The following is a 26,670-nucleotide window of genomic DNA, read 5'->3' as shown; positions in this document are numbered from 1 at the left end:
GTACTCCATATTTATTGTAATAGTTGGATAGGTCTGTTGTGAAAGAGATATCACTGAGGGATTTCAACCCTACAGACTTTCCGAAATTCTTGCACAATCCGAGAAATTTGGTGGTATTCCTTGTCCAGTATGAAAATTAGAAACTTTCGTGGTGCACTTTGCGTGGTATTCATACAGTAGGGTTGTTTGATCTCGGTTACATTGAAGACCCTTTTGCGTGGTGTAATAGACATGAACAACCACACATAATTTATGATAGGCTTGATCGGGCTTGTGATAATAGGAATTAGATATCAATTTTTCCAATACAAGGATTAGTACCAAGGGTTTTTAAGTAAAGATAATCTACAGGTTTCTTATGTAAAATTTCATAAGGAGTTTTCCATTGCAAAATGCGTGTAGGAAGCCTATGGATTATATAGATGGCAGTAAGTATTGCATCAGTCCAAAACATTTTTGGTAAGTTGGATTGAAACATTAAAGATCTAGCTACCTCTAGTAAATGTTTATATTTTCTTTCAGCAACTCTGTTTTGTTGTGGAGTATATGTGCAGACTATTCCTTATTTCCTAAAGAAATCTTGTGTTTGTTAACTTAGAATGCAATGCCATTATATGTTCTTATCATTTTAATTCTTCTTTCAAACTGAGTGAGAATCATTTTATGAAAGTGAATAAGCAAGGCATGTGTTTCTGATTTTTGTTTTAACAAAAAAGTCCATCTGCTTCTGCTGTGATCATCTACAATTGTAAGCATATAACCGCATCTTGAAATAGAATACTCATTATATGGCACCCATAGATCTATGTGAAGTAAATCAAAGCAATTTTCAGCAGTAGATGAACTTAAAGGAAAAGGAAGCCTGTCCGTCTATTATCCACATATCAGAAGACAAGTTATGAGAATTTAGATTTTGGATGCACTTACCTGAGTATTCAAAGTCAGGGTGTTCTGCAAGAGTCTGAGGTTTCTTTTCAACCAGATATCTTTCCACTTTAGTCCTTATGATCTCAGTAATCAATTTGCCATCTAGGGCTTTGTGATCTGCTTCAGAAATTTGAACTGCAGCAGCAGCTCTGTTTGTATGTGGCCCATTTTTCTTTCTTTGTTCTAACATCGTCTTGTACCAGTCAGGGTAGCCATAAATCTCAAAACAAACGTCCTTAAGATGGCCTGTTTTACCACACTCCTTACATACTTGCATTCTTTTGTCAATTCCCTTCTTTCTTTTCTGAAATTTTTTTTGGTTGTCCATTCTTTTAAAAGTTTGCATTGCCATGTTATGGGATGTATAAGACTGTCCCTGAACTACCTGATTTTGTTTTTCCACGCTAAGAATCATGGAATATGCCCTACTAGCATTTGGAAGACGGTCCATGATGAGGATTTGATTCCTCACATGGTCATATGTTTCATTTGATCCCGTGAGGAATTGCATTAATTGATATGCGGTTTTACTATCTGCTTCTTTCTTATTAGCCCCATAGGAACATTGTGAAACAGGTGTAATTCATCCCATAATCATTTAATTCTTGAGAAATAGGCTGAAACAGATAGTGTACCTTTTCATACGGATGCAAGTTCCCTCTTAAGTTGGTAAATGAGGGGTCCATTGCTTTGGCCATATCAATTTTCAAGTTCTAACCACAGTTCTCTTGCAGTGTTGGTGTAGAGGAAGCTTTCAACGATGTCTCTGGAAATGGAGTTCAAAATCCACGAGGTTACCATGTAATCCGCCCTTGTCCATTGCTCCATTTGCTGCCTTCCTTCGGAGTGTCCATTTATGAATCCTAGCTTCAATTTTAACAGAACGGGTCCAAGATAGGAAGTTAGTCCCATCCAGATGTGTAGTAACTAGGCTGATACCTGGATTATCAGTGGGATTGATCTTGTAAGTTTCTGGATCTTCTCCCATGTCTTCAGTGAATGAGTTTTGATTTCAAGAATCTGCAGTATCTTATTTGTAGGAGGATCAGTAAGTGGCTCTTGATACCATGTGAAATTTCAAGCTTCGCAAGACATAAAGAAATTCAAGTATTTGGAAAGAAACTGAAAGTACCGTGAAAAAGTTAGAATTTTCGGGTCTAAAATGTCGAACCTGTAAAGTTCGGGATTGAAAGTGAGAAAATGTCTATTTTATGAGATTAAAAGTGCAATTAATTCTAAATAAAGTCCAATTATACCTAATCTCTCTATTTAATTTAGAATTTTCAATCATTAGTCAAAATTTCAATAATCCATTTGTTGTATATTGAATCTCAATATATTAATTTTACTTAAATACTATTGCAAATATAGGAGATCTATGCACACACTAGTAAAAAAATTACTGTTGTTAACACTTCTAATGGTTATGGACTAAAAATCGTAATAAATAATTATTATTAACTATGGTTAGATAAAATCAATGTAAAAAACTTGCTTATTCACTATAATTTTTTTTTTGTCATGGTTATGAGCCATGACAAATATTTTTATCATAACTTCTGATCATGATAAATATTTTAGTCCCGCTTACTAAAATAACAACCAATAACGTTGCTTGGTCGTGGTCAATAATTATTTATTATGATTATTTATTTTTAATCATAATAATTAATAATAATTAAATATTATATTTCTTCCAGTGACATATGGATCTATTATAAGTGGCATGCGACCTTTTTCCATCAAATACTTAATGAGAAAATGAAAATTGAGAAAAATTTTGAAAATAAAAAAATAAAAGTGAGCAATTCATAATAAATGAAATATAATTATATAGATTTTTTTTCTAAGTATATAAGGGTATGGGTTATCATTGGATGACATCGTCAATACGGAGATATTTTTTTATTATATATTGGGATAATATTGATGATAATATCAGATATCGTATTGTTGCGAATTCTGTATGAAATTTATGCTTTTTGTGAAAACTTTGTGTAATATGATTTAGTTGACGTACCATATATTACATGTATAATGAATATTTTCTTATTTTCTTATAATGAACTATTGTTAATAAAGGGGAAATTACAACGACCATTCGTAAGATTTGACATTATTACGAATATCCTCTTATTATTAAAAAATTACAAATATTTCCCTGATGTTTGATTAAATTATGTAATCATTGGATGGATGTATGGAATTGTCAACTTTTCCCTTACTATATTTTTCTTTAAGAAAAAATAAAAAATTTGCAAAAAATTGGATAGCGTTCTAAAAAAAAATTATCCACTTAATCCATAAAAAATCAAAAAAATTTAGAAAATAAATAAAATTATAGTTTTTAGTCCACTAGCGCAGTTTGGTCAATTCACCACAAAGAATAAATAAAAATTAAATGAAAACTAACAGATGTTAGACGATCGTTAAAATTAGGGGATATTGGTAATTTTTTAAATAACGAGAAAGTACTTATAATTATGTCAAATTTTAGAACGAGTAGCAATAATTTATCCTAATATAAATATGTGGAAAGTTGAGCAAAAATGTTTGATGATTGCACCATTCAATCCCTCCACAAGATTTCTGAGTTTGGACAACATAAGCAGAACAAAACCCAGACATGACCGTACTAGAACACAACTATTATTCATCAACTCAAATGAACCAAAAGCCAAAATATCTCTCCCACATAGATTTAAAACACATAGGGGTGGAGTTGAAGCACCTTCTTCCAAGATGGTCTACTGCTTATATCATCCCACCATCGGCTTACATGCTTTCGGTCCCTTATCATGTACTCCCTCCCCAAACTAGTCACCAAGTAGTGACCGAACGGAAGGTGGCTGAGGTCGGCTAGGCTAAACGAGTCTCCGGCCAAGTATTTGCTCGTGGAGAGCCTTTGCTCGTACACGTCCAGCACACGTGCAAGTTTCTCCTCGTCTTCTTTGATGCGTTTTTCGTCGGGGATTACACCTTCTTTCCCATCAAACAAGACATGAATTACCAAGTCGTAGAGCGGTGGCTGGAAATTGTGCGCTTCGACTTCCAGCCATTGCTCCACTAGGCCCCTCTCCTCCACAGTCCTTCCCAATAGTTCAGTTCCTTGTGACTTGTACTTCTCTGCATAGTACCTTATGATAGCCCTGGATTCTACACCAATTTTGGAACACTTTGTAATTGTTTCCATATTGATCGTAGCTAAATAGGAAAAATTCTTGCCCGAATTTAGTTTGAACGAACCAATCTGTTCAGAGAGCAAGTGTATTATACTTGTCATGTGATTGGTTCAAATTTAGAGGCCTAAGAGGCCAAGAACATATTTTACTAACCATATAATGTGTAGTCTCCATCTTGGATGACTGGAAGAGCCCCAAAAGGCTGCAAGTATGCAAAATCACACTCATAAAAACATTTGTTTGAACTGTATGCAGAATATATCAACACAAGAGTTTCATCTGCTGGGAAAAAGTTAGTCCTGTAATTATAGTCATTTGGTACGTTAATCTTGTAATTTGTTAGGGTTATAAATGGTCCTTCATTCTTTATAATTTTGTAATTTTAGGAGAACTGATCGGAAAATGGCATTTTGCCCAGTTAAAAATTGGGAAATATATCTGATTTGTTGATTTTTTATTGACGTGGCAACTTATGACACATTGCCAATTTACAAAATGTAATTGTTTTAAAAGAAAAAATACATTTTATTAATTCTAGATATCATATATTTACTATAAAAAACTTTTCAATGTTGAAAACTATTTTTCCATTAATTTGAGAGAATTTGGAAAAATAAGTATAGATAAATATTTTATGGGAAAACACATTAAAAAATTTATATTGTGTAAATTAAACTATAATTCATTAAAATAGCTAAATTTACTCTCATACAAGCTTATAAATTTACTTATATTGTTTCACTATCTTTTAATTATGAGTTAAATATTAGTTTTATCTCAAGTTCTTATCCTAATTTTTTAAGGATAATTACACTGTCCTCTCTCGAGATTTGATGTAATTACACGTAAATCTCTTATAGTTTGATAAATTATATTTAATATCCCTGAGGGTTACTTCTGTCTAACAAACTATTGAACAAAATTCACTGAATTTGTTGATATTAACTAAAAAAATTGAATAAATATTAATAGTCACTGTCAATCGATTTATTACGAACTTACTATAGGTCACACAACTATTTTATGACTAAACTACACTTATAATAGTGAAGTTATACCTCCTAATATGCATGAACATGTCAAGATGTATGAGGACAATTTGGTCATAAAAAAAAATATTTGACCTGCAGTAAAATTAGTAATAAGTCAACTGGGGTACGTAAATATGGATTTTTATCCAATTATTTTGTTAAAATCATCAAATTCGTTAACTAACGGACAGACTTATTTACTAAACAGAAGTAAACCTCAAGGGTACTATATATATATATATATATATAATTTTCAAATCAGAAGGAATTTACGTGTAATTACACTAAACTTCAGAAAATTGAGAGTGTAATTATCCCGATTTTTTAATATGCTTGTTAATTGCTATAATAAACTTAGAACCTTTGGAGTTTCAGCAAAAAAACTCATAATTTTAATTGTCATGATGAGAACCTACTTTAATATCTTTATAAAACTTCAAAAAATTAATTAAATTACTTAATTTTATGGACTAAAATCATACAAAAAATAATTTAAATTTTGGTAACTGTTGATTATAAATTTAAACCAAGAAAAAAACCATTTTTTCTTAATTAATATATATTTCTGACAACTAAAAAACAAAAGAAGAAGAAGAGAGAAATGATCACCTGCAAGTTGAGATAGTGAGGAGTTGTGTTCTCTCCTTTGAAGAGATCGATATGGACAACATCGTACTCGATCTCCTTCTCAATGAAACAAGCGATGACCCTCTTTGGTGAACCATAGGCACCTCCATACACCTTCACCACCATTTCTTTTTGTCAGGACTTCACCAGAATGAGATTCTTTGGGATGAACTTCACTAATTTATATAGGGTTAATTACATTTAGATCCCTAAAAAAATACTTCTTTTCCAAATAAATTTTGATATTATACTTACACCCCATCTGACAATTCATTGTTTATATCTGTCCCTCCTTTTGTTAGGATTTGTACGGAAAATACTGATGTTAGCAGAAAAATTAGGAAAAAGTATTATTTTAGTCCGTTAAGTATGCCTAATTTTAATTTTAGTTCGATAACTATGTCGATTTTTGTTTAGGTCCAGTAACTTACAAAATTGCTTACTTTTAGTCCTCTAGCAGATTTTCGGACAATTTTTCCCCTATGCAACTTTTGAAAGGCAGTTTGAGTCCATATGCACTCATAGGGGTAAAATTGTTCGAAAATCTGTCGGAGGACTAAAAGTAAGCAATTTCGTAAGTTACTGGACCTAAACAAAAATGAACATAGTTATCGGACTAAAATTAAAATTATGCATACTTAACGAACTAATATAATACTTTTCCCAACAAAATTATTTTAATTTTTAATTTTACCCCTTATTCAACAGTGTCACATAATAATTTTGTACTTATAAGAGAAAAAATGTAACGATGTTAACGTCGCTCCACATATATATATATCACATTCGTCCATTTATAAGTATAAAAATATACTTGAGAATGGTAAATGAAGAATTTTCAAAATAAGTGTAAGTATAATTTTAAATTTTTCTTGAAAAAGAATGTAATTTTATATTTTTAGAGGGATCTAGGCGTAATTAACTCATTTATATATGTATGTGTATGGTGGCCATTGGACCTTCTGATTTTTCTTAGCCTCATATCTACAAGTTCAAAAGCTATGATCATCAATTATGTGGGGCTCCACATGCGAGTGAAGAAAAATATCTGCATTCCATCACATCATTTTATAAACTATATATTTATTTTTTTTTTGAAAGTTTACCAAATATTTTGAAATATTTTGTAAATTACCAAACTATCTTATAAGATATTTTAAACAGTTTATGAACTCAGTCAAACATCCACATTAATGATGAAGCTGACAAAGGAGCAGAATTGATTGGTGGAAAGAAAGCGATAGAAATACAAATTTCTTATAAGAAAATTCGGAAGGAAAGAGGGGAATAGATGAGAAAAAAAGGATAAATTATAACAACTTCTCCTGAGATTTTGACATAATTACAAATATTCCCTCAATATTTATAAAATTATAAATGCCTTCCTGATATTTGATGAAATTATGTAATCCTTGGATGGAGGTATGAAATTATCAACTTTGCCCTTATTGTATTTTTTTCTTTTTTATTTTAAAAAGATAAAGACTTATAAAAAATTTAACAGGGTGGATGGAAAAATTTTAAAAATTATAAAAAATTATCCACTTAATTCATAAAAAATAAAAAAAAATATAATTAAAAATTTTTATCCACAAGGGCATTTTGATCAGTTCATCACAAAAAAATTGATAAAAATCTAACGGAATGGACTAATTGTTAGACAACCGTTAAAGTTATGGAGATATAGTAATTTTTCAAACAATTAGGGGTACTTATAATTATGCTAAATTTAAAAAAGAAATTGTTATAATTTATCCTTAAAAAAAAGAAAAATTGAGGAAAATACAATAAATACTTCTCGCCTGTTTCTTGGACAACACCACATTGACGAGGTGCTTGATTGCATAGATTACCGAGTGAGCGATGAAATGTAGGGGTGTGCAAAAAAATCGAAAATCGGCCGGACCGAACTGAAACCAAAAATTAGGTTCGAACCGAAAATCGAACCGAATTCGGTTTTCGGTTTTTAAAAAAAAAATTGATTTTCGGTTCGATTTTTTGGTCACTAATTCGGTGACCGAACCGAACCGAAAACCGAAATTCTGTAAATAATAAATTTTTTTTATACATATAAAAACTATATAATTATATATATATATATTATAATATTAATATTATATAATTTATATTAGTAAAGACTAAAGAAAACAGAAGACTGAACTCTATACTATTAAATTAGAATTTAATTTTGGTATTTTGGTATTTGTATTTTTGGATAAAATTGCAACATTATCACAATTTCGGCTTAAAATATCAAAATATATTATTTTAAAAATAAAAAAATAAAAAAATAGTTTTTTTCGATTTTAAAATAAAAAAAACCGAATGGAACCGGTTTTCGATTTTCCAGACGGCCGAACCGAATTTTCAGTTAACCGAAAATTCGGTTCGATTCGGTTCGGTTAATCGAAATGGACACCCCTGATGAAATGTACGGGCCTTGACTCAACCCTATACTCCTAAAGAGGTCTATACAATTCAAAACAGATGCCCTCATAGTTAAAGTGGCGGTATCGACAATAATATTATTTTATATCGATCATGATGTATCGAAATATTATTGAATAATATGAAGTAAATGTGTTATATTATATTTAAAAAATTCTAAAAAAATTAATAAAATTATAAAAATGATTAAGCATCACAAATTACTATAAAATATTACAAACAAAATGTTTTGTAATATGAAATATGGATAAGTTAATTTTAGAAATACTTAAGACCCAGTATAAAGAAAGTGGATCGCGGATCGAATTGAAAATGATCGCCATCATCATCATGAACATTCCTCCTATAACGTTTTTCTATTTCAATTAAAATTAATTTTAATATAGTTTTTAATGAAAAATTCAATATATTGAACATATGTAATATTCTAGAAGAAATATTTAATTAAGAAAATGGTAAAGAAGAGACGAAAAGAAATTTTGAGCCACTTTATCAGCATCACTCTCGACAAGAGTTTTCACCATCGACTGAAGAAGATAGAATTTCTAACTCATTTGCTCTCTTCTCTTACGTTTCTTGATCAAACTTTGAATATGAAACTTCATCTTTCACTCTTTTTCTTGAGCTTCATCCCTTCAGTAATGGAGATTACACCGAAATGAGAAAAATAAGATAATGATAGAATCACAGCGTGATTATATCCCTTTATAGTGCCCAAAAGCAATTATCTGATCCCCTCTTCTTTAGTTTATTGCTCTCCCAACCATACTTCATTAACTTTATTTTTGACATATTCACATCGATAATATCGGTGATATTATTGCAAGTGATAATATCATTGCATCGGTGATAATATCAGATATTATCAACGATACCAAATCATTTATGATAATACAGGGTCTTGGACGTTTTTATTGGATCAGCACTGGCCGATCCGGATACGTACTCGCCGATATAATCGGATATCGACTGATAAGCCAGCCTTTGCAATGTGATTTACAAATTAACATCTAAAACTCTCGTTAATAGGCTTAAGCCCTTGAATAGGATCATCAAGAAATCTCAATCTCCGTTTATCTCCAGAAGAATTATCACTGATAATCCCTCGTCTGAAATTAATCTTTTTCGTAGAAACAAGCGGAGGGACAAGAAAGGATACAATATGGATTTCTTCATCTGACAAAACGCTGATATTGAATTGTTCAATTCCTTCACAACATTGGTAAATTAAGCAGAAAAAACAACATTTATTCGTCAAGAAATTAATGAAGCAAAAGCCGAATCACAAGCACACGATCGAACAGAAACACTTATTCCGAATTAGTTATGAGAAACACAGCATGGACAGATAGATTTAAACCGGAGGCGGATAGAGGTGAAGCACCTTCTTCCAAGATGGCCTATTACTTATATCATCCCACCATCTGCTCACATGCTTCCGCTCCCTTATCATGTACTCCTTCCCCAAACTAGTCACCAGGTAGTGACCGAACGGAAGGTGGCTGAGGTCGGCTAGGCTAAACGAGTCTCCGGCCAAGTATTTGCTCGTGGAGAGCCTTTGCTCGTACACGTCCAACACACGTGCAAGTTTCTCCTCGTCTTCTTTGATGCGTTTTTCGTCGGGGGTTACACCTTTTTTCCCATCAAACAAGACATGAATTACTAAGTCATCGAGCGGTGGATGGAAATTGTGCGCTTCGACTTCCAGCCATTGCTCCACTAGGCCCCTCTCCTCCACAGTCCTTCCCAATAGTTCAGTTCCTTGTGTCTTGTACTTCTCTGCATAGTACCTTATGATAGCCCTGGATTCTGCACCAATTTTGGAACACTTAATAATTGGATCCATATTGATCATAGCTAAATAGGTAAAATTCTTGCCCGAATTCAGTTTAGCCGAACGAATCTAATCATAAAATAAGTATAATATACTTACCATGTGATTGGTTCAGATTTGACCTAAAGTAGAGGCCGAAAAGGCCAAGAAAATATTTTACTAACCATATAATGTGTAGTCTCCATCTTGGATGACTGGAAGAACCCCAAAAGGCTGCAAGTTGAGAAATTAAGCTCATAAATGGATTGATGAATAAGAGAAATGGAAACATAAATAGAGAAGAAAAGTGATGACCTGACCTGCAACTGGAGATACTGCGGAGTTGTGTTCTCTCCTTTGAACAAATTGACATGGACAACCTCGTATTCTATCTCCTTTTCCACCAAACAAGTGATAACTCTCTTAGGTGAAGCATAGGCAGGACCATACACCTTCACCACCATTGCTGCTACCTAGCTAGTTTCTTGATGCTAATTAACTACAAAAGTAGTTTGATCAATGGGATTTATAGTTCATAGGTCTATGCTCATAATTCTATTATATAATTGAAAGGAATAATGACGCCCCTCCTAAAGTTTGGTGTAATTACACGTAAACTTCTTGTGATTTGAAAAATTACATCTAACACTTCTGAAATTTGCTTTCGTTTAACAAATATGTCCTCCGTTACGCAAAATTCACCGAGTTTGATAATATTAATTATATTTACTACTGATTCATTGCAGGTCAAATAAATATTTTTATGACTAGACTACATTCACACGTCTTCGAGCGTACACGTGAGAAGGTATATATATTTTTACCGTTATAAGGGTAGTTTAGTCGGAAAAAAAATGTTTGACCTGCATAAGTCCGTAATAAGTTAATCGAAAGTAAATATTAATCTTCATTTAGTTTTCGTTTATTAATATTAGCAAATTCAGTGACTTTTAACTAATAAAAAAAACTATTTACTAAGTATAATTATAGTAATATAAAACCTACCTCAAAATACGTACTTCACTACCAGAAATAGATTCTTCAGGAGATAAGCTAGGCTCCACGCACGGCTGCGTTGTTTCCGTGTCTTGTTTTTCTTCCTTCACACACAAATAATAGGGTGGCGGCGTCGCCATTTAATTATGATGGTCAATGACCATATTCAATGGACCGTAAAGTCAAGGAAGTTGGGTCAGTGACTAATAACAACGAGGCTATAGCATAGGAAAGGAAATGAGATCTCATCATAGATTCAAGCACATTCTTAGGCATTACCATCTGCTTAGAGAGATAGTGGGGAGAGGTGATGTTCGGATGAACCGAGTCACACCAGCAGAAAATACGACAAATCCATTGACCAAGTCCGTGTCACAGATTGCTCATGCTCAACATCTTGGGAAGATGGATTTGAGGAACATTAGTGATTGGCTTTAGGGTCAAGTGGGAGATTGTTAGAATAAGTGACCAAAAAGCCAGTTGGATTGGTCTTCATGTAATTTGTTTGACAATTTCTATGTAATATTGTTTATGAATAAAGTGAATATTCATTATTTGACAATTGTATTTGTTGTGCTTATTAATATATTTATATGCTTAACATCACAAGAAAACCCACAAACCAAATTGTACAACTTGTGTAGTTGGGTTGAGCATTGTGACAGCTATAAAACCAACTTTTGAGGGTTGGGTTTAAAGTGTTTCAAATCGAGGACCTCGAGACTGGGTATTAAAAGTCTTATTGAGATTTGCACTAAATATTGCATTCATTGAATAAGTTTGAATGTTCCATCGGAGACAAACGTTGGACATCTATGCAATTTTAGTGGGTGGTTCAAGAGATTGTCAAGTCGACTAAACTGACTCATGGAAAGTCGTCATATGGAAGTCTTGGAGGCTTGGTCGGTATGATTGAAACTTTCCAGCCCGATAGTATGGGACCAGTCCTCGGACTTGAGGAACCGTGGAAGTTACATGCATATGATGGTTGTATCTTCGATCTGGTGAAAGATGACCGTATCTTGGATGTGGTCATTATAAATCTTGTCCAGTGCAGTCAAAATATGTAATGAGAATGGTGGGTTCCAAAATAGAATCCATCACCTGTTAGTATATGCTAATCGTGTTTCTTATGCGCTCTGAGATGGTTTGAGCTCTTAGAGTCTGTGGCCACAACAATTGGTTGAGTAGGGAATGGTTTCCTATATCAACCAATGGAGCAAACACATCTTGATTTATTAAGCATAGTGTCTAGTCCAAGATGGAAACCGATGCCTAATTCCATGCCCTAGACTTAGACTGAGAGACAAATGATGGAAGGACCGTACCCATATGGTACTCGGGAGCCTAAATCTTCACGTCAACATTCACCTAGTCTCTAATGCCATGGATTATTGCTAGACGGTCACCCATGGTGACGAAAATTTTCGATTAATGGTTAATTGGAAATAGTTGGTTAAATTAAATTTAATTAATTATTGTGTTGGACACAAATCCAAGTCTAGTTGGGGGTGAATCTAAAGAGTTACACATAAACTACTGTGAAATTGGTGGATTTAATTTGGAATTAATTCTTAAAGAAACGAATTGATTTAATTAGATTAAATTAATTTAAAGAGAATATATAAATGATTGGATCATTTATTGAAAAAATCCATTTGATGGATGGCTCAAGAATTAATTAATTAGATTAATTAATTTTGGGCTTAATACCTTTAAATTAATTGAATTAATTTATTAGGTTTGACTTGATTAATTGATTGGATTAATTAATTAGTGTTTGGGCTTAGATTTATTTAATTGGATATAAATGAATCTTTCGACTTAGTTGGGTTAAAATTAATTAAATTAATTATTGCCCAATGAACTTTGATTTAATCAAGTTCATACTTGAAGCCCAAACCCATTTGAGGGAAGCTGGAGCAAGTAAAGGAGGAGTTGAAACTCCTCACTATGATGAACATTATGAAGTGATTATTTTCATCATGATTGGAGGTTATATGCATGTGTGTATATAAGTTGCCTTGGAGGTAAACTTAGTAGTTTGAACTTTGAATTCAATTGTATGTAATATACAAAACTACACATATCATAAGCTCACAGAAGCCATGGAATTTGATATTTTCTCTCGAACTATTCTCCCTCTTGTTCTATAGTGTTTGTTTGAAATTATTTCTTTTCTTATTTTTTTATTCTATCTAGCAATAGAAGAAGAATTATTCCATTTGTGGTGTGAACAACTTAGAGGAATTCTAAATTGAATTGTCAAGTGAACGGAATGGTAGAAGAAATTTAATATTTAATCATAGCTAATCGTTATGGTTAAAAATAAATAATCGTAGTAAATAATATTCATTGATAACGGCCACGCAACGGGTGTTATTTTTACTAATTAAGCTAAAATATTTTTCATGGCTAAAAGCTTTAACAAAAATATTTAATATGATTTATAGCCATGACTCAAATTAAAAAATATTACTAAATTAAATTAAATTTAAAATTGAGATCTTATTATGTAACTAGCCATTATAACACATTGTTCTTACGTGTATGTAATAAATAGATTTTTTATATACTTTAAAATATATTAAAAATAATATTTTAAATAAAAATAAATATATATAAATCAACACATTACATTTAAATAATAAAAAAAAACAAATTACCAATTAATGTAAAATTTGAAAGGTTAATAAGTTAACTATTTTGTCGTTTGAAGGGGATTTTTGGCTTTATAAAAAAATTAGTGCAGCGATGTCATTAATAGCCATTTATGAGTGTGAAAGAACTTTTCTTTTTATATAGTACTAACCATTATGGCACGCCGTCCCTACTTGCATATAATAAATAATTATTTACACTTTAAAATATATGATAAATAAAAATTAGATATATAAACAAACACATCACATTTAAAAATAGATAAATTAGAATAAAACTAAGTTAGGAATATTATCGACGTAAAATAAAAAATTGGTGTGCGTAAAAATTTCATATTAGTATAAATAGATTGTATAGATCAAATAGATGAAAAGAGAAGAAGAATTAAATAGGGGTGATTCAAAATATATAAGGACATTTTTGATAATTCAAAAATTAGAATCACGGTGCAAGTAATCTTTATTTGTAACTGAAAATAGATTTTTTTTTTATATAGGATAGATAAATAATATTAGTGTAGTATATAAATGTGATATGTAATAAACTGGTACGTGTCTGATGCCTCTTGCTTTGATCCGCAGCTCATTTCCACGGTCGCCACCTCGTCATCTTATGTTTGGAGGTTTCCCTTAAAATTGTCGCTTTCGATCACTCCCTGTGGTGGGCTAAGGATGTTTGACCACTTCATCTCTTTCTTCTTGAAACACGTAAATCTCTAGAAACCGATGACATATTTTCGAGGTTGTTGGTAAGAACTTTGAACCATTATTTTTCACTAAATACATAATTAAGATGTGAGAAACTAATAATTCTTTTCTCTAAAAGAAAAAGGAAAAAAAATATTTATTCTGAATTTATGTTACGATAAACTACAACGTACGTCATGTAAATTTATTATAATTATAAATATCTTTTTTTTATTCAAAATATTATAAATACCCTTTATGACAATACATTATAAAAAAGTGTTTATTAAAATATTTTTAATTGTAAGAAAATATTTATAATTTTTCAAAAGGATACTCCACGAGAACTCATGGTAATTACCTTTTATGTTATGTTGAGTTAATTCTACTTCTTTTCTCTGTTGAGATGCTCTCTCCAGACTTTCTCATTCAACTCTAGAGGATGTACTTTTGCCTTTAGATTTGTAAGTATGGGATTATTCCTTTTTGCCAAAGTAATACGAGAGCTGCAATTGAAGTTGTGGAATTGAGAGAAAGCCTTCAAGTGGAAGATTATACTACTCTTGTCCCGTTCAATATTGCACCTTTTTACGATGTTGTAATGTTGAGGCAGCTACATGGGTACCAAGTTTTTACTTGTGAAAGTATATCATCCTTATCAATTACCCCTCTAAAAAGATGGACTCTCCTACACACACTACTACACCTCACATATCACACACTTCAACCCGTGAGGACTCTCCCCATGACGGAACAGGTGGTGGATTCATGGAGGCTACGACAGAAGATGGTGATGATGCGGGGGACATTGGCGATCGTCGGGGAGTGCGACCCATTGCCTGATACGGACGTGAATGGGATAGTTGGGGAGGATGAACTACACGCTCGTATCCAATTGGATTTCAATCTAACAGAATTTTTTGCTCTAGCAACGAAAGTCATTGATGAAGGAGACCGTGCCTCCATGGATGCACTATTGGAACTCAAAACTCGCTGGATACAAAAAATTGGAGACGGTGTTTCTTTGGACGAGCCTTTGTCACGGCGCTAATGGCTATCACGACCAGCCATGCTGGTTCGTCCACGACCCACGCTGCGCCAAGAATGAAGGCAACTACGTTCTTGGTGCCGGTCGTTGGCAGATAGCAGTAAGGAGGATTCAGATTCCGTCGTCGTCACAGAAGCGGCTGGTGATGGTGCATGCTTGACGCCGGGGTTCCAAGTGGCGATGGCGCAGGATGGTGCGTTGGAAGAGACGGATGCGAATGGCAAACTTCAACTGGAATTATTGGACGTGGTGATGGAGGTGGAGCTGTCACCCCCCACTCATGGGTGGAGGGGCAATCGCCGAAGTTGATGCCCGGCATCATGACTCCCGTAAGCTTTGGTAGTCGTCCAGCACGAAAACACCCTCGGATCCCGTTTCTGTGCAAGGAGCCCCTACGGGACTGTTTATTGGTAACATTCCTCTAACTACTATTGCTACGTTTGCTCCAAATGATAAATTTGCTGATGGGTTCCTTAATTCTACTCGAAAAACTATCATATGTTGCCTTAGAAACAAAAAATGGTGAAATTATTTTCCGTCCTTCTTTGGACATAATTAATGATGGTTTGCTGTCGTCGAAAGGCGACTGCGGTTGGATATTTTCTTGGCAGAAAACCGTACTTTCATCACCTTAAAGCTTATGTTAGTTCAGTGTGGCGCTACGGTTCGTGAGGTGATCGCCACTTCTAATGGGTTCTGTTTTTTCTGCTTTAAGACGGAAGCAACGATGGAGGAAGTAATAGAAAGTGGTGCGTGGCTATTCCAGGGGCAGTTGACCGTTCTACACGCTGGGAACCTGGAATGGCGTTACGTAAGCACAAACTTACGCAGGACTAGTGGAGTTTTGGATGACTGAGGAGCTTAGTGTGGTACGATGCTATTACGAAGGCATGCACTAGACTGGATTTCGCTCGTATATATGTCATGCTTGATATCTTGTCTCGCCTACCTGATCATATTGTTCTAATGATGCCTACGAGAGAAAGTGGTGAGCGACCTTGTTGTGTAGATGTGGAATATGAATGGGTTTCCCCCAAGTGCAATACATGTCATAGCTTGGGTCACAAAATGACAGCGTGTCCAAGTTCAAAACCTCCTACTGAACCACCGGTTACAGTGTATGTACAATGCAAGGCAGAGGAACCTAAGTGCTCTACGGCAGTTACTACTACTGATCACCTCGATCTCAACGGGAGGCCACACCGCCACGTCTGTCGAAGGATAAGGGTAAGGAGGTGGTCCTATTTAACTCTTTTGGTCTCCTATGCACTGACATTGATGATGTAGAGTGTTCCACATGGGGTCCTAAGCCATGCAGCCCCCAGGCATGGTGACGTGATGGATATGGCGCTTTAGAATGTACGTGGCCTGAATAGACGAGACCATCAACTAGCGGTTACGGATCTAATTGCGGAGTTCAGGTTACATCTGTTGGGTCTCATAGAAACACGTGTTCAAATTAATAATACTATGTGCATCCAATTATCTGTGTTACCTAGATGGAAGTGGTTTGTGGATATGCGAGCTCAGACAATCGCATTTGGATTGCTTGGGATGAGGGTTTCCTGCAGGTTTCTATTGTGGATGTGGGAGTTCAATATGTCCATTGTCTAGTGCTTATATGTTTGTTACAGGAGACTATTTACGCTACTGTGGCATATGGTGCTAACGACATTAGTACCCGACGTGAGTTATGGCATGTGTTGCGCCTACTGTTGTGCATTGTGTTGATGAATGTTGGCTTGTGGCCGGGGACTTTAATGCGGTACATGACCTCAATAAGGTTTGCAGTGTTTTTGGGGATATTGGCTTGGTCATCACGGATACAGGCCTTCTCTCCCTTCGTATGCAGGGGGAGTAGTTTACCTGGCATAATTGCAGTACCGATGCACGGAGTTTATGGAAGCGCCTAGACTAGATGCTCGTGAATGATAAGTGGATTGAGCGATGGCCACAATCATTCTACTATAGCATGTCACCTCGGACATCTGATCATTCACCTCTAGTTTTGAGAGGAGATACTCAACAGATTTTATTCCTAGTGTACAGAGTGTCTGGCGGAATAATATTGTTGGTGTACTTATGTTTGCAGTCACACGAAAGCTAAATGCATTGAAGCTTGTCTTGCTCCAACTAAGGAGGAATAAGGGGGACCTATCACTTAATGTTAAGCTTGCAAAGGAGTTCCTTGCTACTGCTCAAAAGTTGGTAAGCATGACTAGACATAATTGCCTCTTATTGTTGGTTGAACATTGTTGCAGAGTGGTCCTAGCAAAAGCAACTCAACTAGAGCAAGTCATGCTGTAGCAGCGAGCTAAACTTCAATGGCTCAAAGGAGAGGATCAATGTACCCGTATTTTCTTTCGCAAGATAGCCCAATGCCGTGTCGCCAAATGTACTTTTCAGATTAGAGATGCACATGGGCATACATATATGAACCAGGAGGAGGTGGTTCAGGAATTTGTCTCCTAATACTAGACTCTCCCAAGAGGGGAACGGTATACACGGCACATGGATCTCGGTTATTTTCGCCCTTGGGCAAAATATTTGGTTACTGAGGAGGATGGTCACGAGCTCACCAAGCTGCTGACTCCTGATGAAGATAAAATGGCTATGTTTGATATTGCTGAGGATAAGGTGCCAGGTCCGGATGGTTATTCCTCAAGTTTTTACAAAGTGGCATGGTTTGTTGTAGGCAATGAAGTTACTCAGGCGATTTTTCAGTTCTTTGCCACGGGGAAACTCTTGAAGCAAGTGAATATTATGCTTCTTGCCCTCATCCCAAAGTACACAACCCCACTCTCGTTGCTGATTTTCACCCGATTTCGTGTTGTAATGTTCTCTACAAGGCTATCACAAAAATTCTCGTACAACGACTAAGCAGGGTGTTGGATAAGATCATTAGCCCCTCCTAGAGTGCTTTTGTTCCTGGCCGTTCTATTGGGGACAATATTCAGCTGGCCTAGGAACTCTTCACTGGCTATAATCAGCAGCGGCTTCCATCAAAGGTGTGCACTGAAGGTGGATCTACGTAAGGCATACAAAACTGTTGGTTGGGATTTTTTATTAGTTGTGATGCGGATGTTCAGTTTCCCTCCCCTCTTTATTCAATGGATTGATGAGTGTCTCGCTACCAAGACTTTTTCGGTGGTACTTAATGGTCAACCACATGGGTTCTTCACGGGAGCAAGGGGCTTGTGTCAAGGTGATCCACTGTCCCCTTATTTATTCGTATTGGTTATGGAGGTGCTCAATTTTCTCCTTCACCAACTAATTGAGAAGGACATGCGATTCACATTTTATTGGAAATGTGAATCCTTACAATTATTTCAGTTGGGCTTTGTTGATGACCTTTTATTATTTTGTAAAGCGCATGTGGCCTCTGTTGGTGTATTTAAGCGAGGATTGGACCCATTTGCTACGTTGTCTGGCCATCGAGTTAGCGAGTAGAAGAGTTACTTTATTGTTTCCCGCTCGGCGCAAGGGTATCTGGATCAGCTTCTCGAGGTGCTTGCATTCCAAAAAGGGCATCTACCGATAAAATACTTGGGGGTACCGCTTCTAGCATCATGCTTGACAATTGCCAATTATTACCCTCTGATTATGAAAATTGAGAAATGTATCAAGGGTTGGGAGGGCATAGTGTTGTCATATGCCGGGCACATCTAGATCACCAAATTTGTTCTTATGGTGTTGAGTGTTTGTTAGGCTTCTGCATTCATACTTACCAAGGGCATCATACGGGAAATTGAGAAACGGCTCCAGGGTACTTTTATGGGAGGGAACAACTACTAGTGGATATGCTAAGATTGCTTGGGCGATGTATGTCGGCTGGTTATTGAAGGGAGGCAAGGGTGATGTTGCCACTCTTAACTGTGCATTGATGTGCAAACGATTGTTTGATCTTATTTGATGTGATCGGATTTCCATATAGGTGGAGTGGATTCATCATGTTCTGCTGTGTGAGAATTCCATATGGACAGTTGCTGAACGTGGGGGCTCGTGGGGTTGGAGGAAGCTTCTTCGATTTCGTTCTTTCTTATGCCTTCTTTTTGAGTATCGGATTAGTGATGGTGCTTCACTTTCTCTATGGTATGATCCATGGCATAGCTTGGGTCCACTTATTCTTTTATTCCCGAGGGGGCTAAATCTTACTAATATACTGTCTAGTGCTTCTCTCAACTCGGTTATCATGGATGGACAATGGTGTTGGCCGGTCACCACTATATCCAGGAGGCGCATGGAGATTCTGGAGATTCTTCACCACCTATAAGTCGTGCATGGTGGCTCCGATCAGATTCTGTGGTGTGCTGGCGCAGGCGTGCCGACTGTAGCTGCATGGGTCGCCTATTATCTTGGATGGACAATGGTGTCGACTCTAGTCTTCACTACTCTTGTGGCCCTTCAAAATTCCAAGACACGCCTTCATACTTTGGTTGGCTCTTCACTACAAGTTTTCTACATTGGACAAGTCGTGGCTTTCTTACTTGGGCAACTCCTGTATCTTGTGCAATGATAACTCTCTGGAGACGCACAACCACCTATTCTTCTAATGCCGCTATTCCTGGCACTGCCTGGCTGAGATTCGACATCATATGCGGATTCCTTGGCCTAACCGTTCTTGGTCCACTGATATTACATGGGCTTCGACACAATGGAGAGGGAGACACGTTTTAGCCTATAGAGCATTACTTGCTTCTCTGATCTATCACATTTAGATGGAGCACAACCGATATCAGTTCGAGAATGTGCATCACGATGCACGTACTCTTGCTAGTACTATTCTTGATGATGTTCGACGGAGGATTATTAGTGTTGAACTACCATTTTCTGTTAGCTCATGTGGACTTTATCGCTTATGGCGAATCCCTTGGCCTGTTGAAGGTGAAGCCCCACAATGACTTATAATTGTACTATACTCGTGTACTTCTTGTTTTATAAAATTTACCTTTACCGAAAGAAAAAGAGTTTTTACCTGTGATTTTAGCAGAAAATGGTGGTAATGTTTTTAATTGCAACAAAGGTTTTGGCGATATTGATGAGGTACACAAGGTTGTTTCAAGGGTTTTGAGCAGGGATGTCGATGTGTGTTAAGATTTATGGGTTAAATTCAACCCAATTAATTTTGAATTGTGATGTGGGGCTATTCCATACATCCCGCAAGAGAACTTCACAAAGAAAGAAGAAGGCCTTACAAAGGTTAAGATTGACGGAAACCTGATGAGGTAGCTTCAGTCCAAGAGCGGACCTTGATGAACTCGGAATGTGAAGGATATTTGAAGGTCATCAGAAACCTCTAAGCACGGTAGACAGAATATCAGAAAAGGCTAGTATTGTGCGAACTTTCCTGTTTGCACAGTTTGGTCCCCTGGATCACTTCCTGTCCTTATTAGCTGGATATGTACGTCCCATTACTCTCCGTTGGATGAGATTAGATCCAAAGGTGCATCCACATAAAAAGTTGTACAATCCACCAATATATATAAATATGGCTCTCCACTCTAGACAAAGGTTCGGTCACTCTATCTTCACATATTCTCTAAACACATTTGGATTCCTACTGACTTGATTGTCAAAAAGCTATTGTCGGAATCCCCTCCTATTCGGCTCTAACTTGTTTTTCTCTTGTAGGCTTCTTCAGATTTCTTTGGTGTAGTCGAATTTCTACTCTTAAGACCTTTGGATCCCTTCCGCTCGTTAGCAGATATCTTGGATATCTTTGGGGCAACAAATTTAGCTGGGTTTGTCATAATTTAGAATCGGTTGCTATAGGTGAGATTTAAATAGAATTATATTTCATATGGGTTCTTAATTTGTCTAATATGTGTTGATGCAAGAATAATCAGAATAAAATAAGAAATAATCCATTTTTCAAAAGTTATTGCGATTTAAAGTTGAGCCTGTGACATTTTATATGAAACACGATAGAAATACCAAGAAACCAACATCCATATTATAAATATTATTTTAATTATATAATAATAATGATCAAATTCATTAAACCCATAACCTAAACATATATCTCCTATAATTACATAAATTGCCAATTAAATCCATGATTAATAGAATAAGACTTAAATGTATTTTAAGAATGGGAGATCCTAATTATTTATTGAAAATAAAATCTAATGTTAATTAATCCACCATTGGTTCAACCATGTTTTACCTGCTGGTTGAACTAGCAATCCTTGGTCCATGTAATTTTTTTAATTCAATCTAATTTTGGGTTTTAAAATATTGATATACATGGTCGTTAGTTAGAAATGACGTATGATACAAGTTAGTTGTACTATATTACAAGTAGTAGTTATATTTTTTTATAATTCAGCTATTGTTCTTTTTTCTTTTTATAGCATCAAACTTTTTAACCCTTTAGAATTCAAATTAATAAAACCGTTCATACTAACCTGACTACACCCATTTAGAACCCAACCCTGATCCTATTCATTTAAACTCATTTCGGACCAAATCCATTTTGAACTCGACCAAATTTGCCTATGCTGTCGATATTAGGGTAGGTAGTGTTGCCACCCTTAAAAGGACACCTACAAAGGGAGCATGACTGATTTAAAAGGGATTACTTCCCAAGGGGGAAGGTTTTATAGATTAGAGAGTGCTTGTTGGTGGCAAGGTTTATTTCTCAAAACGGGACCTGCTCAATGACAGGACTTATTAAAGGAGTGCCCGGCTATTGCTGTTTGGTGTCTGCTCGGATGTAGGGCTTATTTTTATAATAGGCCTGTCTGGAGGCAAGGTCTTTTTTATTTTTTTTTTTGGCTCAGAGTCTGATTTGCTTTGAAAATTGTAACAAGTGAATAGAGTAATCATTATCTGTTCATAAAATGAGAATATCTCCACTTTTTTCTCTTGCATTTATAAGGCGGCTCGTCACAAATGATGCTCCTACCATCAAAGCAGTTACCTTGGGAATTGCTCTTTTATTTTCTTGGAGACGCCTCCACAGTTATTGTCAGTTCTTTGAACACCAGCCATATTACCGAAATACCACCATTCAAAATTGTGGGCCGTGCGGCCATGCTGCATATTGCTGTGAAACCCATGGGCCCTCCACAACCAACTTGAAAATGACTATATCTCATTAGCATCATAAAACGTCTAGTATCCCAACTAAAAATATTAAGCACACTCTGTCTCTTTGCCTTTTTCAGTTGCTTCACTTTAACTAATTCTCTAACACCAGCTACATTAACCCAATTCTCATCAACAGCGTATATGTTTGATAACAAAATTTAATGACCGGCATGGAAGGGATCGAGTACAAGCATCTTTTTTGCTGCAATCTCTGCTATCTCCATGTTTTGATAAATCCGGCAAGCACCAAGCAAAGCTCCCTATATATTAGCCTCAACAGGCTCTTGGAGTTGAGTGGTGAATTCCAAGGCCTTATCTAGCTCCCCCATGCGGCCAAGAAGGTCGACTACTAATGTATAATGTTTTGAGTTGGGAGGTAGTTGATAGTCCTTCACCATCAGATTGAATATTTGAATTCCTTCTTTACCTAGACCAGAATGACTGCATGCAGATTTAATCGAGAGGAACGATACATCATTTGGCCTAACATCTGAATGCTTAATCATCTGCTTAAACAATTCCAGAGCCTCTAGGCATTTTCCATGAAACACATATACTGCAAACATAGAGCTCTAGATAACAACATCTCTATTGCTTATGCGCATGAAAACTGCAATAGAGCCGTCCAAGCTACCACATTTTGCATAAATTCTATAAGTGAAGCACCAACGGAAGAATTATTGCCCAAGCCAGCTTTAAAAGCAAAACTATGGATGCAACTAGTTTGTTGAAGACCACCAAACTCTGAACAGCCGTCAAAATTTTAACCACATCAAAAGCATCAGGTTGAATATCATTGGCCACCATATCATGGAAAATGCCAATGGATTTGCTTGTCCTTCCATTTTGAACACATCCATGCAAAAGTGTTGAAAAACAAACAACATCTTTCTCAGGCATCCGTTCGAATACCTCAATCGCTTCATCAGGGGAACAACAGTTCATGTACATATCTATTAGAGCTGTGAAAACCAAGAGATCTAAATCTAATGCCTTCCTTACAGCAAGTTTATGTATCCTTCTATCCATTTCTAAATCACAACTAGCTTCACATACTTGCAAAGCACTGGAAATCCTGTATTTTACATATCTATACGATTGAGTCCTTGGGTTTCCGAAATAATGTAAAAAGAAGTGCTTCGAATCATTGCTATTTGACTCGGACCTGTTCTAAAAAAGTCGAGGTATTTTGAATTATTTGTTGACACGGACAAAGTCAGGAAAATTTTGAATCCTTTTTATTCGTGAGGAGCCGGATGAGAAGAAACTCTCACGTCCAGTTCTTTAGTGGAGATGGAATTCCGAAACAACCATTAACTATAACCCCAAAAGAACTAGATTTCGTAAACAACATAGAGGAAGAATGAAGGGAATATCTTATCGCGGTAATCATATTTGTTTCGGTAAATATGCTCTTCAGGCACTTGAACCTGCTTGGATCACATCTAGACAAATCAAAGCAGGTCGACGAGCAATAACACGAAATGCATGCCGTGGTGGAAAAGTATGGGTCCGTATATTTCCAGACAAATCAGTTACAATAAGACCTGATGAAACACGTATGGGTTCGGGAAAAGGATCCCCTGAATATTGGGTAGCTGTTGTTAAACCGGGGCGAATACTATATGAAATGGGTGGAGTAACCGAAAATATAGCTACATAGTTTCAATGTTCGGTTCAATTCCACCTAGATATCATCTCATGTAAAAGATCCAGTGCTTCCCTAGCACCCCCATGATGAGCATAACAAGAAATCATAGAACCCCATGAAATCACATCTTTCTCTTCTATTTTCTTAAACACTTTTGCTGGAATTGTCATAGCAACAGTCTTTCCATACAAATTTAACAGCACATTAACAAGGATAAGCCTCTATCAAATCCCACCCTGATCATATACCAATGGACGCTCCTCCCCGCCCTTAAATTGATCATCTGCGCACAAGCAGATACTACACTAACAAGAGTAATAGGTTTGAAAAGAACCCCTTTTGTTATAGCCATTTAAGTAAAAAACTCAAGCACCTGTATCGGCTCACCATTCTGATCATACCCCGTAATCATAGTAGTCCATAAAACGGTATCTGGCGCAGAATACTCCTCAAACACGTGCAACGCATCATCCATTTTTCCACATTCCGACCCAACAAACAAATCTCTACCAATCTGATGGCTCTTCTTAACAAACCCATGAATTATCTTTCCAGAATCAAGCGCTCGTAGCCCAGCACAAGCCTTAAAAATCTGGCTTTTTCAGATGAAAATAGACGAGAAAAGAGAAATAATGTTTCGTATATTGTTTCTCTCTACAATAGCATTTGAGGATCCAATTCCAAATGTACACAGTCCTCTGTGGAGTTTTGTCGAATAGTTTGCAAGTTGTTCGAAGAGCGGTTAACTGCGAGTAGCGATCGATCACTTTCGTAGCAATGAGAGCATCATGCGTGAGACCAGTCTTGATGGAGAGAGAATGCGGTTGGGTCAAGCATCTACCATTTCTACATGCTTGCAAGAACTTGATAAGCAACTCACCAGTAGTCATGTATTGTTGATGGTACCTAACCACTTCACTACTTCATGGAAAATTGCTGGGAAAAAATCAAAACTCAATTCTAAGTGGGTCCCTACCTAAGGCAAGGATTATTTGTGCAAGATGCTTGCTTAGGATAGTACTTCATTTCCAAGAGCATGCCTGTCTAGAGGCGGTGACCATTTTTCAAAGATGCTTGCCTAAGGCAGAGGTTGATTTAGGTATGGAAACATTTAAGATGGGATTTTCTTAGGTTGTGATGATGGTCGTCCCTCCTGGTCTTCAAGTTCGGATACCCTATGTCCTAATATGCTAATTATTTTATAGTCCTTCCTAGTTAGGGTCCAACTTCCCTACTGGTTTCAAGGTGTCCACCCGTTGAAGGATGAGATGCCTACTTGGAACTCTTGTGGTTTTACTTGTTTATTGTGGCTACTGAGTGTCATGCCCTTGTAATGTCGAAGGTCTTCTCCTGAACTTCGTCAATGAAGTCCAGGCTCTCCCTCGGTGATGCAGGAGAGGGATCTGCCTCCACCCATTTGGTGAAGTAGTCAATAGTTACCAGTAAAAATTTTCTTTGACACCCCCTCAATGATGCGGGAGTGGGATTCTGCCACCACCTATTTAGTGAAATAGTCAATAGCTACCAACAAAAATTTTCTCTGAAGGGCCTAGGGAAATGGCTCCACAATGTCCATCCCCCAAAAGAAGAAAGGATAAGGGGAAAGTAATGGTCGATGAGGGTTGAGTGTCGTTGATATTTGTCTTAGCTCTTCATGGTTAGATAGAAGTATCCTGTTAACAGGGTTTTCCTGCCCAACGTGACGGATCCTATATAAAGCCCCACAATAATCACTATGTGTTTCTTTTAGATCATATGGGAACCTTAGTAACGGGTGTATGAAAAATTTCTTATAATATGTGTCCGCTATTAGGAAGAATCAGATAGCTTTGGCTTTAAGCCTAGTGGCCTCCCATTTGTCAGATGGAAGGGTCTTGTCCAGGTGCCAGTCTATGATCCCTATGCGCCCCTAAAGGTGGCAACCTTGACCTCTAAAGGTACTCGGGGGAGGACAAGGTGTTATATAGTGATTTGTCTAGTCCAATAATCTTCCATCAAACTAGCTAGTTTGAGCAGATAATCTTCTCTTGTATTTTTCGCCAAGGGGATTTAGGTGAATTGTAATCTTTCGAGGCTAGCCCTCAACTAGTGATTAGTCAACAGCCGCTAGGGGGTGTCACCCAATTGGATTTGGTCATATGCTCCCCAAACAAGATGATAGTCGAGCTCCCTAAATCGATAATACACGGTTAACTTCATAGTTCGCTAGCGTAGCTATAAATCAAAGTATCATTATGGGACTTCGACCAAAACCAGAAAAGGGTAAAATAAGGGATATTTACAAAGTGAGGTAAAAGACTCAAAATGTGAAAAATCTAAAAGGAGACTGTCGGCAGAAGATGACAAAGGCATCAACAGTTAGAAAAAAATGGACACTAGCTGGCAAGCATATGGCTGATAAGCCATAATGACCATAGTTGAAAAGTTGAGAGCCAAACTATGTGATGAATACAATAACGTCATTTAAGAACAAGTTTGAAGTTCGTGTTTGAAGTCCACAGACTATTA

At 36.2% G+C, this 26,670-nt stretch overlaps 2 protein-coding genes, 1 long non-coding RNA gene and 1 pseudogene across 4 annotated transcripts; 1 reads left to right on the top strand and 3 right to left on the bottom strand.

Annotated features, from left to right (window-relative positions):
* Window positions 1-3,466: 3,466 nt before the first annotated feature.
* On the bottom strand, window positions 3,467-5,931 carry LOC105177072 (glutathione S-transferase F9). Of its 2 annotated transcripts, none has more exons than XM_020691979.2 (3): window positions 5,750-5,931; window positions 4,263-4,311; window positions 3,467-4,177 (listed from the first exon to the last, which is right to left on the bottom strand). In XM_020691979.2, exons 1-3 carry the CDS (start codon window positions 5,875-5,877, stop codon window positions 3,629-3,631), a joined length of 726 nt encoding a protein of 241 aa, XP_020547638.1. In that variant the 5' UTR covers window positions 5,878-5,931; the 3' UTR covers window positions 3,467-3,628. The 2 variants fall into 2 exon arrangements, with proteins under 2 accessions (XP_020547638.1, XP_011098399.1); XM_011100097.3 differs by having other exon boundaries at window positions 3,467-4,083; window positions 5,750-5,929.
* A 3,511-nt stretch (window positions 5,932-9,442) lies between these two features.
* LOC105177062 (glutathione S-transferase F9) lies at window positions 9,443-10,554 on the bottom strand. Its single transcript, XM_011100088.3, has 3 exons — window positions 10,349-10,554; window positions 10,214-10,262; window positions 9,443-10,024 (listed from the first exon to the last, which is right to left on the bottom strand). The coding sequence occupies exons 1-3, from the start codon at window positions 10,490-10,492 to the stop codon at window positions 9,570-9,572; spliced, it is 648 nt and encodes a 215-aa protein (XP_011098390.1). The 5' UTR covers window positions 10,493-10,554; the 3' UTR covers window positions 9,443-9,569.
* Window positions 10,555-14,732: 4,178 nt separating this feature from the next.
* Window positions 14,733-20,452, top strand: LOC148788934 (uncharacterized). Its single transcript, XR_016063218.1, has 2 exons — window positions 14,733-15,829; window positions 16,002-20,452. It is a non-coding gene; the product is annotated as an uncharacterized LOC148788934 (long non-coding RNA).
* A 1,905-nt stretch (window positions 20,453-22,357) lies between these two features.
* LOC148788933 (putative pentatricopeptide repeat-containing protein At3g01580 pseudogene) lies at window positions 22,358-25,052 on the bottom strand (annotated as a pseudogene).
* Between the last annotated feature and the right edge of the window lie 1,618 nt (window positions 25,053-26,670).

This window comes from Sesamum indicum, linkage group LG2 (assembly GCF_026168435.1).
Source record: "Sesamum indicum cultivar Baizhima isolate 11 linkage group LG2, ASM2616843v1, whole genome shotgun sequence".
NCBI classification, from domain to species: Eukaryota; Viridiplantae; Streptophyta; class Magnoliopsida; order Lamiales; family Pedaliaceae; genus Sesamum; species Sesamum indicum.
Note: the sequence above shows the minus strand (reverse complement) of the source record. Positions and strands in the feature narration are given on the sequence as shown.

Excerpts from the sequence above, each read along its gene's own strand:
- LOC105177062 (XM_011100088.3), bottom strand. The coding sequence starts at position 10,492 with ATGGTGGTGAAGGTGTATGGTCCTGCCTATGCTTCACCTAAGAGAGTT. Across the intron at positions 10,263-10,348 it reads CGCAGTATCTCCAGTTGCAG|CCTTTTGGGGTTCTTCCAGT; the intron begins GTCAGGTCATCA and ends CTCAACTTGCAG. Across the intron at positions 10,025-10,213 it reads TGGAGACTACACATTATATG|AATCCAGGGCTATCATAAGG; the intron begins GTTAGTAAAATA and ends AAATTGGTGCAG.
- LOC105177072 (XM_020691979.2), bottom strand. The coding sequence starts at position 5,877 with ATGGAGGTGCCTATGGTTCACCAAAGAGGGTCATCGCTTGTTTCATTG. Across the intron at positions 4,312-5,749 it reads CTCACTATCTCAACTTGCAG|CCTTTTGGGGCTCTTCCAGT; the intron begins GTGATCATTTCT and ends GCATACTTGCAG. Across the intron at positions 4,178-4,262 it reads TGGAGACTACACATTATATG|ATTGGTTCGTTCAAACTAAA; the intron begins GTTAGTAAAATA and ends CTCTCTGAACAG.